This window comes from Eriocheir sinensis, chromosome 41 (genome assembly GCF_024679095.1).
Source record: "Eriocheir sinensis breed Jianghai 21 chromosome 41, ASM2467909v1, whole genome shotgun sequence".
Taxonomy (NCBI): Eukaryota; Metazoa; Arthropoda; class Malacostraca; order Decapoda; family Varunidae; genus Eriocheir; species Eriocheir sinensis.
In genome coordinates, this window is record NC_066549.1 from 8,058,332 (window position 1) to 8,073,001 (window position 14,670).

The following is a 14,670-nucleotide window of genomic DNA, read 5'->3' on the forward strand; positions in this document are numbered from 1 at the left end:
TTACTGTCCAAATCCCATACGCACGAGTTAACCATCATCTTCACTCTTTCATCTCTCACGCAGGTAAACTGGAACAATCTTCCTTCATCTGTATTTCCTCCTGCCTACGACTTGAACTCTTTTAAGGGGAGGGTGTCAGAACACCTCTCCTCCCGAAATTGACCTATGGTATCTTTCAGCCACTCCTCTGAACGCTTTTAATAGGAGAAGTGATTAGCAGGCTTTTTCTTCATTATTGTTTCATTGAGCAGTTTCCTTTGCTGTAAAAAAAAAAAAAAAAAAAAAAAAATTTAAGTGTTTGGCTTTTAGTAAACACTAAGATAGGAAGACAGTAAGGGTTAACTGATTGAGCCATTATTTTAACACTTGAATCTTGAGTTCTTTTATGGTGGTCGCGTAGGTATAAATTCTTGGCTTTTAAATTATCCCATTCATTTTGACTTGCATGGTAGTAAGACAGTAAAGGGTACCTGTTTGATCCATTATATGAACACTTGACTCTGGAGACTTTCCTTGTTATCATGTAGGTTGAATTGGTCAACTTTTAAGTTTTCTCATTCAGCTTGGTGTGCTTGTAACAAACAATGAGATAGTAAGATGAAGACTGTTGAAGTTAACTGGTTGAGGCACTACACTTAGGTTCTTGTTTGTCATCTAGGTTGTATAGGCGTTTAGATTTTACCTTTTAGCTTGGCCTGCTTGTTCAAGGCAACAATAAGGGTATTACTCCAGTCCTTCACTCATGTGATTAATTGTTTTTTCTCATAGATCTCGATGTGCTCTTCAACATTTCTTGATACCATTTCTATTGCAAATTACCTGTTTCTGACTTCTCTTTTGTTAATTAAAATATAAGGGGGTTGATGGGACAAAGCCCCCTGTAGCAGGTGGGGGGGTCATATGGGACATAGCCCCTCATATTAGGGGTTAGTTTTCATTTGATTTCTTAGATTTTTATATTTAATTGTAACCTGTTTCGTCATGTGTAGTGGCGACATGTGGTAGCGTGCCGCAGGTGTGATTGGCAGGAACTGGCAACTCTTAGTGAAGTTAGTGTAACACTGGAAGTTTACCACAATAAGATATTTAATTACTTAGTACAACAGTAACATGGGAAAGGGTAACAACTGGTTGACCCAGCATGTAAACTTGGTTCCAGAGGCTTTCCTGGTGGGCATGTAGGTGTGAATGCTCGGTTTTTAGTTCCCATTCAGCTTGGCATGATTGCTCTAGTAAACAAGAAAAGAGTAAGACAATAAAGGGTAACTGGTTGAGCCATCAGGTAAACACTCAGTTTCAGAGGCTTTCTTGGTTTAAATTCTCAGTTTTTAAGTTTTACCACAAATTGGCTTCTTCTCCCCCAAGCAGATGTAGTTATTGGCGAGTTATTTAGTTTAAGACTTTAAGATAAGGTTGATTTGGAGGGTTCTGAATATAAGAAAAATGTGGAATGCTAATGGAAATTATTGTCAGGCAGATTAAAGACTCCTGAAGATTACACAAAAAATAGTTTTATCCATTGGACGAGGTTTTGTTATTTTGGACACATACTAGTTTTATGGGAGAATGGATGATTCATTGCATCCATTTCTAACTTGAATTCCTTTGGTCACATCAAGCCTTTTAAGGGTTGTGAGACATCGTGTGGCATCAGTAAGTGTGATCAAAGCAAGTATCAGGGGTTTAAACAACACACTGCACATCATCATAAATGTCGGATGTCTGCCCCTTACTTCACTGGACTGTCACATTTTGAATATGTAGGAATTGTGATGAAACTGTCATAGTATTAAAGTGTTGATATGCAGTAAGTAATGTCATCATCAATAAAGCACCTGATATGATTCAACTATATCTTTATTTTTTTTGACAGATCGCCTTGCCAATATGGACCAAGCAGGGAGTGTAGAGGTTGACTCAACGCAAGACATCAACTCAAAGGCAGATGATGAAGGCACATCTAATCCAGAAGGAAGTAATTCCCAGCCTGAAGAATTTATTTCAATGCCTGATGAGGAACAACCACAAACTATGGAAGAGGCTGGGGACATGAATTCTAAATCACAAGAGAAGCCAGTGGAAGCAGTGGAAGAAGATATTGTTGATGTTCCAACATTGCTCACTCAAGATACTTTGGAAGAGTCTGATGTGATGGAATGGGATGCACTTGCAGGAGATACCAGTGAGGTGCACAAAGAAACTAATGGAGATAAACTATGTTCAAGTAGTGTTGACAGTAGTGAAGAATGTGAAGCAGCAAATATGGCTGTAGTGATAATGGATGAAGAGTTCCCTTCCCATTCTGAAAATTCAAACAATGAAAGTAATGTATTAGATAAGGAAACAAGTGATCCAACAAGTAGTGAAAGTCATGAATTTGAAAAAGAAGATTCTGTAAATCCTCTTGCTAACTCAAGTGAACAAGAGAAGACAAACAAGGAATCTGAATCTAATGCATTGGAAGCAGTAGCTGTGGAGATGAATAGCCTGGAAGAATCTGACAGTGAAGAGATTTGCACCTCATCGAAGACAAATGAAGACAGTAGCTCTTCAGAAACTAATTTGAACAAATCTAAGACATTAGAGCAAGCCAATAGACAAGAGAAAAAGAGTAAGAAACCAAATTCCTCTGAACATTTAGAGGATGGCACTGCTTCAGAGGTAGTTTCTATTGCAGAGGTTGTAGTTGAGAGTAGTAAGAGTAAGCCAGATGAGGGTGAAGATATCGTTGAACTTCCAGTTCAGAAGCAACCAGCTATGCTTGTTGACTTGGAAAATGAAGATGAAGTTGTTGGGGAAAGTCAAGGAGGGAGCCCATACCAAACTGATGACAATGTATCAAATTTGGTTGATGATAATGCAACCAACAGTGATGGCAAGAGAATTAAGTTGAGATCATTGGCTTCACTTGTAGACATTAGTGGTGGGGAAGATCCACCTGCAAATCCTGTTGTATCCACATCACACCCAGACATTCCAGCAATAGGAGAAATTGTGGAGCATGGTGTAATAATTGGGTCAGATGAAATGGATGGCCTTCAGTTGAGAATCTCAAATGTGGTAGGGGGTGAGGATTGCATCACTGGGCTCACTGTTGATGAAGACCGTGACTCTTTTTCTAGTATTCAGATCTCTTCAGTAACCACACTTATTGAGCCCATGAGTCCTGAAGACCCCAACAAGGTCAATGAAAAAAGTGAAAATAGTCAAGAAGGGGAAAGCAGTGGAGAGCCAAGTGTCAAGGCTCGTGCAGCTGAGGGTGAGGGTAAGACCTCAGAGTCCACCACTGAGGCTCAGAATAGTAAACCAGAAGTGGCTGATGGTGATATGAATTGTGTGGTGGTGTCCTCTAAGGGTGATGGAAAAAGTACATCTGGAAAAGATGGCAAGCCATCAGAGGAAAGGGACAAGCCATCAGAGGAGAGGGACAAGCCATCAGAGGAAAAGGACTCTGAAAGTAATGAATCAGCAAGCCCAAAGATACAACATAGCGGTGCTATTTCTGTGAGTACTTCAAGATTTTTCTTTGCATATGTTATATGGACAAAACACAGTATTAGTATTTCCTCAGAGAAGACACAGATCTTGGTTAGTAAGATCTTTTCTTGTATGTTGTAGAAATTTGTCATATTATTTGCTGGGTGTATTTTTCCTAGTAATGCAAAGGAAAAGCCAATTAAAATTTTGGAAGGAAGTTAGATAAAAAGACAAAAAGACAGGCAAGGGTCCTCACCATTTAAACAGGCATTACACTGGCAAGTTGGGGTAGGTAGGTATGGTAGTAGTGGCATCAGTTTCATAAATATCTTGCTAATACTTAGACATGAATTTTCTAATTTCATGTGGGAGGCTTGGACTTGCAGTTTTTTTGGACAACCTCTCCTCCCTAATATTCCACAAAATTGAAGATCTATTATAATAACTGTGGTGGAGGGGTTAGCATGCCCAGCTATGAATCTATGGCCCTGGGTTAAACTCCCGGTCTGGGCAGCTGACACACAGCCCACCCGCCCACCCAGCTGTTTATCCTCTCTTTTGGGCTGGTTGATAGATGGATACCTTGAGAAACCTGGGGAGGGTAAGCTGTGTTAACCAGAATGTTACACCGGCATAATGTTCTAGGGTAATGGGTTGTTACCTGCTATGGGCTTAAGGGTCAATGTGATGCCATGCCACATACATCTATTGAGTTTACCTAAATTTGCCATCCTATATTTCCTCCTTTTGCACTGCTTTTCCTCTTCCACATTCCCTCACTTCATGTTTTCAAGTTCAGGTTTAGGCATTACAGTTGCTAAATGAGCCACCATTTTTCAAACCTCACATTTACATTATTAATTCTCTTCATTTCTCCCTTGCTACCCTTAACCTCTTCAATCCGCTGATGTGTCTTAAAGGAGGTGAGTTGTGTGACTGTAATCATGATTTTCTTTGTCTCTCTCTCTCTCTCTCTCTCTCTCTCTCTCTCTCTCTCTCTCTCTCTCTCTCTCTCTCTCTCTCTCTCCAAAATCTTTATCGTCCTAAAAACGAAACAATCTTAACGCTATATGACCTTATTGGATTATCCAATTACTTAATTAAATTCATTTAAAGGTAGTAAATAGCTGACATATGAGAGGAAGCGAGAGGTGTTGAGAGTGTGTGGCAAGGTGCGTGTGCGGAGCAGGGGTGCAACCACCACTACCCCATTGCCCAGTTTCACGTGGAAATACTATAGACCTGGGAGGCATGTTGACAAATAAATCCTTGCAACAACTTATAAAGCTTGGGAAAGGTAGATTGGAAAATTCCTTCACCTGTCCTTTAGGGGCTAAATGCTGTTGAACTTTCAGTTAGATTTTAACAAAATTTTCTTGTCACATTTTCTTAACTCCTAATTTACTGTAGAATATGTTGACAGAAATTCATATTTAGCTAACTTTATCTTCAGTGTCCTACAGCATTTAAGAGTCCTGCAGTCTTAATTTGTGTCTCATCAAAAAACATCCTGCTGCACCCATAATTGTTTAGATAATTGCTTCATCTAGTGTGGTTTATATTTAACCCCGATGTTTAAATTTGTTTCTCTTTTACAGCAGACTGCAAAGGGCAAAGAGTGTGGCCCTCCTCGTCACATATATCATATCTTACGAAGCATTTTGACTATGAAGAGAGAATGTCACTTTTGTTTTAAGGTAGGTTTTCACTAACAGGTTTTATAGTACTTGTTTTAACTAGCATCTCAACAGTAATGGTTTAGGTTTGTTGATCAATGCTTTAATGGTACAGTAGGATGTTACTTAACATGAGAGAGGTACCAAAGAAGCTTGTACTGAATTGATTTAAGACACTCATGCACACACTAACACTAGCATATTATAGATAAAAAAATAGTAACCCATTTAAAAATGAATAATATAGTATGTAAAGAGTTGAAAGAAATGAGTGTGATATAGAGTGAAAACTTCCAAAAACTGTTTATGAAGGAATCAGATATTAGAAGTCCACAAAGAGGAAGAAACAGAGCAGGGACAGGTGAAATGAAAGTGAATGGAGAAGAGATATAGGAGATATTAGGACTCTGAAGGAAAGAAAGCCAACTGGCCCGGATGGGGTTTCAGGACTGCCTAACAGAGCATAGCCATCAACTGATCGAACCAATATATAATATTTGGGGAGGTGGTTGCTGAGTGGTTTGCATGATGACGCCGCGTCCAGGAGGATGTGGGTTTGCGTCATCCGGTGCCACAAGCTGGGATTTTTCAGTCACCGCCTAGTGGCCAAAGACTACCCACATACTGTCCAGAAGACCACATATCAACCTGGACTCTAGATTCTTTCTCTAAAAGAGAGGGTCAATGATGAGCTCTTGGGGGGCAGCATGAGCCAAGCAAGATTGCACCGCTAGAAACACTTGCTTACGCCACAACGGGCTGGGGCCAACCATAAGAACCCATCTAGAAAGCCTACTGCTGCCATTGGCCAAAATGTAAAAAAATAGAAAATAACTAAATAAATAAATTAATGAATGTTCTAAAAATTGTAATTTAAAAAGGTTGAAGTAAAGAAGAACCATCAGATTATAGACCAGTATGGACACTAGTTTTAGCCTCTTCTTGGACTGCCACCAGCCTGCATGCCGCACAGATGTCAGTAATCAGAGGTAAAGTTAGCTGTCTGGCAGCTGAGTGACTTGAAAATGTATGATTTTTATTTATTTATTTATTTTTTTATTATTTTTTTGTGAGGTGTTACCATTTAGTGCTGCTAGGCTTTTATGATGGGGCCAGTTGGTCTTCCTCAACTCTTTAGTGATGCAGTCAACAGTTTTATAGTACAGATAACTCTCGATTTACGCGAGTGTTGCGTTCTTGAAGAGGTCGCGTAATTCAAAAACAATGTAAATCAAACAAGAGGTAGGTCTCTGTCGAAAAATAAATACCGTAATTTTCGGCGTATAGCGCGCATTTTTTTCGCATAAAAAATGCCTGAAAGTTTAGCCCTGCGCGTTATACGCTGAATGTACAAATTTTTAATTATTTTTTTCTTCTTTGGGTTTGTTTTTAAGGGTCCGTTTTTCGTCTTATCCAATAACAACGGCAAACTTACCTTTATTATTGTTTATAATCCTTCATTGTCCGTAGCTGTCCTATAATATGTTACCATATAATACAGGGCGATCTAATAACTACTATACAAAGACTAAATCGGTGGAAGATCGTCCATGCCTTGCTGTTATCCCGTTTTTCCGTGGGGCGCCATTTGTATGATCTTGATCTTGATGTCACAGGTGGCTTAAGATTGTATGACTAAGGAGCAGTACAAGCTACATAAAAAATCATGTTAGAAAAAAATGTCCATGTGTTCATTATTAATTATTAATATTAGTGAGAATAATGGGGTGAATATGATATCAAAAACTGTACATCATGAGTCTTGTACAAGGAGTTATTTCACGCAATCCCAGCCCGGCCGCCATTTGCATTATTTACAAACCACACAACCACACCCACACAACAAACAGCTGCATGCCGCGTGCCACCAGAACCGAGATATCCACTCGGGCACTCATTCTCAGCCCCTCTCGTGTGAGGAAGAAATGAGGGACACCATGAGGGGTTGGCTAGTATTGGTACCGGTACCGAGCAGTCTGGTACCAGTACCGTACCGTATTGCTGGTACCGTTAGTACCGGTACTGGTACCGGTACCTGCCCACCCCTATTGTTGAGTAGCGTGGCAGCGTAGGTACTGTATTGTTGTTCAAGTGGCGCGTGGGAAGGACTGAGCTCAGCTGTGTGGCCGTGTGAGTCCAGTTGCGTGAGACATCTGGTGGCCACGCCATAAAATATCGCGTATAAGTGAAAAAAACGCCTAAATTAAACATTTATTTGGATTTAGGACCCCGCGTTATTTCAAAAACGCGTAAACCAAACTCGCGTAAATCGAGAGTTACCTGTAGCACCATTCTTGCTCGGCTCATGCTGGCCCCCAGAGCTCCACTTGATTCTCTAGAGTCTAGAGAGAGTTTTGCTAGAGTCTGGGTTGCTAGGTTGTCACCAGGGCAGCAAGTGGGTTGTCATATAGGCCACTCAGCGATAATTGAATATTGTCAGCTTGTAGTGGCAGGCAAGACTTGAATCTAGGACACAGTGCCTGCATACTGATTTAACTATTTATTCTCATTATTTTCTCTTGATTGATTTCCAGTTATTAACACTTCTGTTACCCTTAAAATGTCTGGTGTATTCTATGAAAATGGGAAGTTGATACCATTATTCCTTAATACTTAAAATAGCTTTTGCTAGCAAACATTTAAAGGGCGCTAGGCCACTTGCGTTTTAGAATCGTGATTTTGGAACAGTTTTTTTACTAGTAAGTAAAAAAACTTCCAAAATCACGTTTGGTATTTTTTGGCATTTTTATAGATGTTCATATGGTAACACTACTCAGAGAGACAGGCAGAGCCTCAATCCTCATTCCTCATTGAGTCAGTGTCTCCTGAGACGTCACAGGAGGTGGATGTTTGTTCAGCTGCCCACCATTCAGTCACATTTTCTTGTCTTTTTCTGCCCTTCTGAAAGTTTGAAAGCAATGGGTCACCATTCAAAGAAGGTGCTTGTACTGTGAAAAGCAGCAAAGAAGATGGAGGAGAAGAGAAAGAGCCATGAAGATGAGTCAAAGGAGTCACCATTGCATGTTGTCATCACCTCGCTCGGCCTTGCCTCTCAATTTTGCCTCACGCTGTACGCCTCCACCACCCTGGCCTCTTCCTGCAACATGACATTTTTTTTTTTTTTTTTGCCAAAGACAGATTAAAAAAAAAAAAAAAAACAATTGTTCATATCTCGGTAGAACTTTTTCTCAATAAATAAATTGTTATCCATATGTATTCAGTCTTATTCTTATATGAATTGTTTTATCAAAAATCTATTTTTGGGAAAAGAAAACTATATGTATATAGACTTTGTAAACTGGTTTTCAAAACAATCAGTTTGGAAATAATTAAGAAATTTCAAATAATACCGGTGCCATTTTTGGAAATTTACAGTGCATATTTTATTTTTTCTCATAAACTAATGAGTGTATCTCATTGAAATGTAGATACCTGTGATGTTTTAGGTACTAAAGTACAAAACACCAGAAATTGTGTGGATCGGGGAAAAATAAGCGTCACACACTAAGTAACACTCCCCTTAATATTTTATGTTCATGTGTTGCTGTTCCTTTTTTTCAGCTTTTACCCATTACTCTTGCACCATCCTTTCTCATCTTTTCTCAACTGATATTTCATTCCATGTGAATTTCCTGCTACTGGTATTTTGTAATAGTAATGATCTCATTGGGTATTTTTCACAGACTGTCCAGTGCGAGTTCCGGATTGTGAAGAAGGGTGTAAGTGGACCTTGGGGCTTTCTTTGTTCTCCATTCTGCCGCTCACAGTGGACTACTTCTTTAGCGTCCAACCATGTATTGGAAAAGCCCCGTCTAATCTTTGAGAAGCTGTGTGGCATGTGTGGGTCAGACCTTGCGAACTTGACTCGTGATGGGCAGTACTCCTGGGAGACAAGGGAATTCTGCTCAAAGAATTGTCTAAGTAAGTTCTGGTTTTTGTGGATGGATGGAAAACTCAGTCAGATCAGCTTATAAGAGGCTTTGTTAAAGTGAAGGAAGTAGAAGATAGTTTAGACATGTAGGTGCTTAATAGAGTGCTCTTTAATGTAAGCATGACCATTCAACTTGGCTTTTAACCCCTTCAATTAGGTGACGCCGACGTCTGCGTCACGTATTGAAAGGGTTAATCCTCTTCCATTTCCTCTTAATCCTCTTCTAAACCTCTTAAGAGGAAATGGAAGAGGATTAAGAGGTTTAGAAGAGAATTAAGAGGTTTAGAAGAGGATTAATCCTCTTCCATTTCCTTTTAACCCTTTCTATACTGTGACGCCGATGTCTGCGTCACCGTATGGAAAGGGTCAAACTCATTGAAGTTTTTGTTTCTGACCATTTTTTTGTCCAGGCTGTTTCAATGACCTTTGCATCTCTTAGGAAAGTTGTGCTTCTTGATATCTTTTTAAAATCTTGTTTATTTTTTTATTTCCATCCATGTCCTCTAGTTTCTCTGCTGTCCAGTACAAATAGATCCTCTTATTCAGTTTCGTCAAATATCCTTGATTGCCTGAATAATGCATGCATGCCACCTCTGTATTTTCCTTTTTTGTTTAAGATTGGCAGCCTCAACCTTACCAATCTTTCTAGATATGTCAAGTCTGTCAGGGTGGGGACCAACTTGTTTGCTGTTCTATATATATATATATATATATATATATATATATATATATATATATATATATATATATATATATATATATATATATATATATATATATATATATATATATATATATATATATATATATATATATATATATATATATATATATATATATATATATATATATATATATATATATACATATATACATATATATATATATATATATATATATATATATATATATATATATATATATATATATATATATATATATATATTTTTTTTTTTTCTTTGTGTGTGAAGACAATTCTGCTGCCATATATTTCCATCTAGGATGGATGGGAACCATGCTCAAATTCGTCATCTCTTTATTCATGTAGTGAAATGCCACTCTTATGTTTGTCAACAGCTAATAAGTCTCTTAGATAATCTGGATGATGTGTTTTCAGGTCACAAGTCCTTCTGGACGAGCACACCTAGGCCCTTCTCTTCCTTTGCTATTTTGATCTTTTTGTCTACTTGATTGGTTTTACAACTGAAACCCACTTCCAGTACCTTGTATTTTTTATGCATGTATTTAATTTAATACTGCTGGCTCCACTCATTAATACTGTCAAAATCATGCAGCCTTTTGAAACCCTCTTCAGCCTGGTATTTTTCCGTTATTATTTTTTCTTGTTTCAAGAAGGTATCAGGAATCTAATCCCTCCTGTATCTATGTAATCTATGTGAAAAATTTGTCTGTTGTACTACAATTTTGTTATTTGACTACTTACTATGGAATGGAAGTGTTGAATCATAGCGATTCCTGTACTAACTTTCCTGCCTTAGTTCACACACTACCATTACAACTCCCCATTTTCCCCCAAGCCTACCCTCCATAACACATTATTGGGTAGTTCCATTGATGAGTCATATTTCCCCTGGGCCATGCCTCTTGACTTTGTATCTTGAAGCATTTCAAAACTATATTCCCTTCTGAAGAATGCTGTATGCCTGTTATATATTTTCTTTGTCTGAAGATGGTTTTGTTATGAATATTAGTAATGTGAAAATAAGTCTTATTTCTGATTGAAGGAAATTGAAGTGTACTATTCTGGAGTTTTTGATCTGACATCTTAGTCTTTGATATGACATTATATAGTTTATCTTATTTATCTACATTTCAAAGATGGAAAACAGTTTAGCTTTTTTTGCAGTGCTTCACTACTTCAGATTCATGTAAATATATGTATTTTGATAGTTTATCAGTATTTACAAAAAATATGATCTTTTTCCTCACCCAAACATTTTTATTCAACAGCTACCCACATGACTGAAGTAGCGGGGAAGTGTCACACGTGTAGACAAACGGTGCGCTCAGTGTTCATCGGGAAGTATTGTGTCCGCTTTGGTTCTGATATACACCAGTTTTGCTCCAACACTTGCCTTGAGCACTATAAAACCAAGATAAAAGTATGCTGCTACTGCCAGAAAAACCTAGACAAAGTTGACAAAGTTACTTCTGTCTCAAATAAAGTAAGTAGTTTACAAGTAGGTGCTGTGATGTTGCAAGTAATTTCCAGTAGAAACAAAGTATAAGTTTCCTTTTACACATTTTTACCTTAGTCATCTTGAAAAAAAAATGGTCAGAATTTGGTTTATATCTAGAATTATTAAGAAAAGTCAGTCTGTGGTTGTGGTTTAGTGGTATGTCAAGAAGAGTTTAATAGACTATACATTTTGGCTTTTTTTTTTTTTTTTTTTTTTTTTTTTTATACATAACAGTACGTTTGTTCATTTCAGTGCCACTGATCCGAAAATCCCAATAGTCTAGATTTTGAAGGCGGCAACTTATCAACCTCCCCATATTCAACATTTCATATTCTTAAAGGCATGAATTTATAACCTGAAGAAAATACAGCTGTAAAATTTTGGCTGGAAATAAAGTAAATTCTGGGTGGTTGTAATTGACAAATAAATGAGAAGGATGAAAAAGGGTGCTTCTGCCATTAACATTTAATTGATGCCAGAAATAAACATTATCAGTAAAAATTAAAATTATGTCAATCGAATACATGTACAAAGGTTTTATTGGTGCTGCCTGTTGCAAGAATATCCCCCATTGCAACACTAATTCTAATGCAAGCTGCTCAGTTTAAAAACACAAGAAATTAATCAAGCCACAATCCATCATTCCTGCCAGGTGAGGGAATGTGGGGGGATTTTCTTTGTTGAGTCACTCCACTATACAGCTTTTCATCCCATTGTAGATCAGTTTCTATTGTTTCAAAGCTTTCCTAAGTTGACTGTTAACTCCTCTGTGGAAAATGTAGCCTATCACTGTAGTCCAGGGATGATTAGTTGAGCCTATGCAAGATACCACTGCTATGTCACCACTCAAATTCAAGTTTGTGCTCGCTCTGAATAACATGAGAAGCTGATCTAGCCATTGGGCGAGAAATTCACTACACAACTTTCCTTTCGCTTCACAATCACTTTTTCAAGGAGATAACACATATGGGTAAAGGGGTACTTGTGCCAGTGCTATCCTGTTTGATGGACTTTTACTGTAATCACTTACATTTTGTTTTTTTGATTATGTCCTATACATATTCCTGCCAGTCATCTCATAACAGAAGCACTGGTTATGTGTTGTATGCATAAAATATCAAACTTTTGCTTACTTTGTTTTTTCTTTTAGGAGTACTGCAGTACAAAATGTCTCAAGAGGGCCCAGCGCAGAGATATTGGTCAACAGAATTATAGTGATCATTTGGCCTGTACAGTGTGTCAAAATAGTAACCTCAACCGATATGAATTTGTGTCAAATCAAGAATCTTTTCAACTTTGTTCTGACCCCTGCCTCAATGTTTACAAATATGCAAACAAAGTCAAAGCAGGTGAGTTTTTTGCAGTCTGAAGTCAAATTCGTCTAACATTTCACTTTCTTTTCTTTTCTAGAGTTGATATAGTAATGTACAGTCACATTATACTGTTCACTACCTGTGTTTTTTACTTTCCCATTGTAGTCATTTGCTTCACTCAGCAGGCCACAGCCTGCCTTGTGACTTGGATAGTCGTTCCAGGAGAATCTGGTGGGCGGGGGGGGGTAGCTGGTGCGGGATCAGCTAAGCCCTGCACCTGCCACACACACTCAATACTTTTCGCTTCCTCTCATATGTCAGCTATTTACTACCTTTAAATGAATTTAATTAAATAACTGGATGATCCAATAAGGTCATATAGTGTTAAGACTGTTTCGTTTTTAGGATAATAACGAAGATTTTGTGTAAATACCCGCCAGATTCTCCTGGAACGACTATAGTTTCCTCTGATTGGCCCTCTTCCTCCTTCAATAACCCCCCCCCCCCTCCCCCCCCCCTAACAACTGGTTGTCACCTGTCTTCCCCCCCCACCCCTCTCTGTTTGTCACATACACACACACACACACACAGTATCTAAAAATAGGAATTGATGGTGAGTATCTTTTTTTCACAGTTACGTGTTGCCTCTGTTTTCGGATTATGAATGCTGAGGACGTGGCACACTATCTCTACCATGGGGGCCACCAGTTGAGAGTCTTTTGTTCAGACTCATGTGTCAATGTTTTCATTCTCTCTGCCCGCAAAATTGTCGTCTGTGAAATCTGTAAGGTTGGTATCAGTAGGCATACTGAAATTTTATCAATTAATGTTGTTCTTCACAGTTGTTTTTACATTAAACTTGCACCTCATATTGCAAGACTTCATCTTGATTAATTTGTGTGTTTATTTCAGGTCAAAAAATACAATTTTGATATGATCCACCGGCAAGTTGATGAAGATTTCAGAGACTACTTCTATTGTTCCCTGAGTTGTTTATGCACTAAAGAGCAAAGTTCAGGGTGAGTATTAGGTTATAATGGTGATAAGCAGTATCGAAATAAATAATGATTATAAGCAATTCAAATAACTCCATTGTGCATTTTTGTATTGGCTGCAATTGATACTGAATTAAAAGACTATTGTGTACGTGAGGTGGCTGTGAACTGTCCTTAGTTTTCACTTACTTCATTGATTAGGTCATTGCATCCAAGCCTCCAGCATTTCTACACACAACTGCATGACTCCAAAAATGTACTGAAAATCACATCACCTACCCTTGTGTTTGACCGTCAACCTCATTCCAGTATTTCAGGCTGTAATACCCTGGCTTTTAATATTGCTATGCCCTATCAGAGAAATTGTCTTCAACCTTCATGTCTATTTATACAGGCCATAGTTTCCGTAGAAGTCTTTGAAGAGCACTCTGTCAAAAGTTATTTTTATCTATCTATTTATTTATATCTGAACTAGCACAATATACTTATTTTTGCTTCTATGACATGAGCTACTGAACCAGTTACTTCATTTTATTCACTTTGGCTCCTTGGGTGTTAATTGACTACCTTACAAATGAAGATAACAATTGGCTGGGCTGTGTCAGTTATTCCTGTACAGATTTTTGTGAGTCCTGTACACCTTGTTGGTTAAACTAATAACTACACCACTAAGCAGTTTCAAAATCAAATTGTAAAAATTGTACTTTCATGGTTTTTTTTTTCAGGAAGAAGACTAAAAATGGAGTTACCTCATCCTCTGCAGCAAAGGGCTCTGTGACTTCTTCCTCCAGCTCAGACCCACCAGTGACTGATTGCAACATGTGCAATGCCAAGGCTAAGGCCCAATATCATATGGTCATGTCTGACAACACCCTCAGGAGCTTTTGCCGCTATGCTTGTGCTACAAAATACAAGAATACTTTTGGGTACCAGGTTAATGGAATCCAGAATGCAGACAGTACACAGAACTCACTTCCAGTTATAAGTAAGTTGTCTTTCATGTACTTTTATGTATCCTTCATGTGTTTATTGGTTGGCATTTATTTATTACTTTTGCTAGCGATAAAGTAACTGTAA

At 38.1% G+C, this 14,670-nt stretch overlaps 1 protein-coding gene across 8 annotated transcripts in view; it reads left to right on the forward strand.

Moving 5' to 3' along the window:
* The window catches only part of LOC127009615 (zinc finger MYM-type protein 4-like), a 58,001-nt gene that overhangs the window by 1,850 nt on the left and 41,481 nt on the right, over positions 1-14,670 (forward strand). For 7 of the 8 annotated variants that reach the window (XM_050882840.1, XM_050882841.1, XM_050882837.1 and 4 more), the window contains exons 2-9: positions 1,874-3,504; positions 5,076-5,174; positions 8,837-9,074; positions 11,056-11,270; positions 12,436-12,634; positions 13,233-13,387; positions 13,511-13,617; positions 14,319-14,578. In XM_050882840.1, the coding sequence (XP_050738797.1) occupies positions 1,888-3,504; positions 5,076-5,174; positions 8,837-9,074; positions 11,056-11,270; positions 12,436-12,634; positions 13,233-13,387; positions 13,511-13,617; positions 14,319-14,578 (2,890 nt within the window). In that variant the 5' untranslated portion in view covers positions 1,874-1,887. The remainder of the gene's footprint in view (positions 1-1,873; positions 3,505-5,075; positions 5,175-8,836; positions 9,075-11,055; positions 11,271-12,435; positions 12,635-13,232; positions 13,388-13,510; positions 13,618-14,318; positions 14,579-14,670) is intronic. The other variant, XM_050882839.1, reaches the window with a different exon arrangement.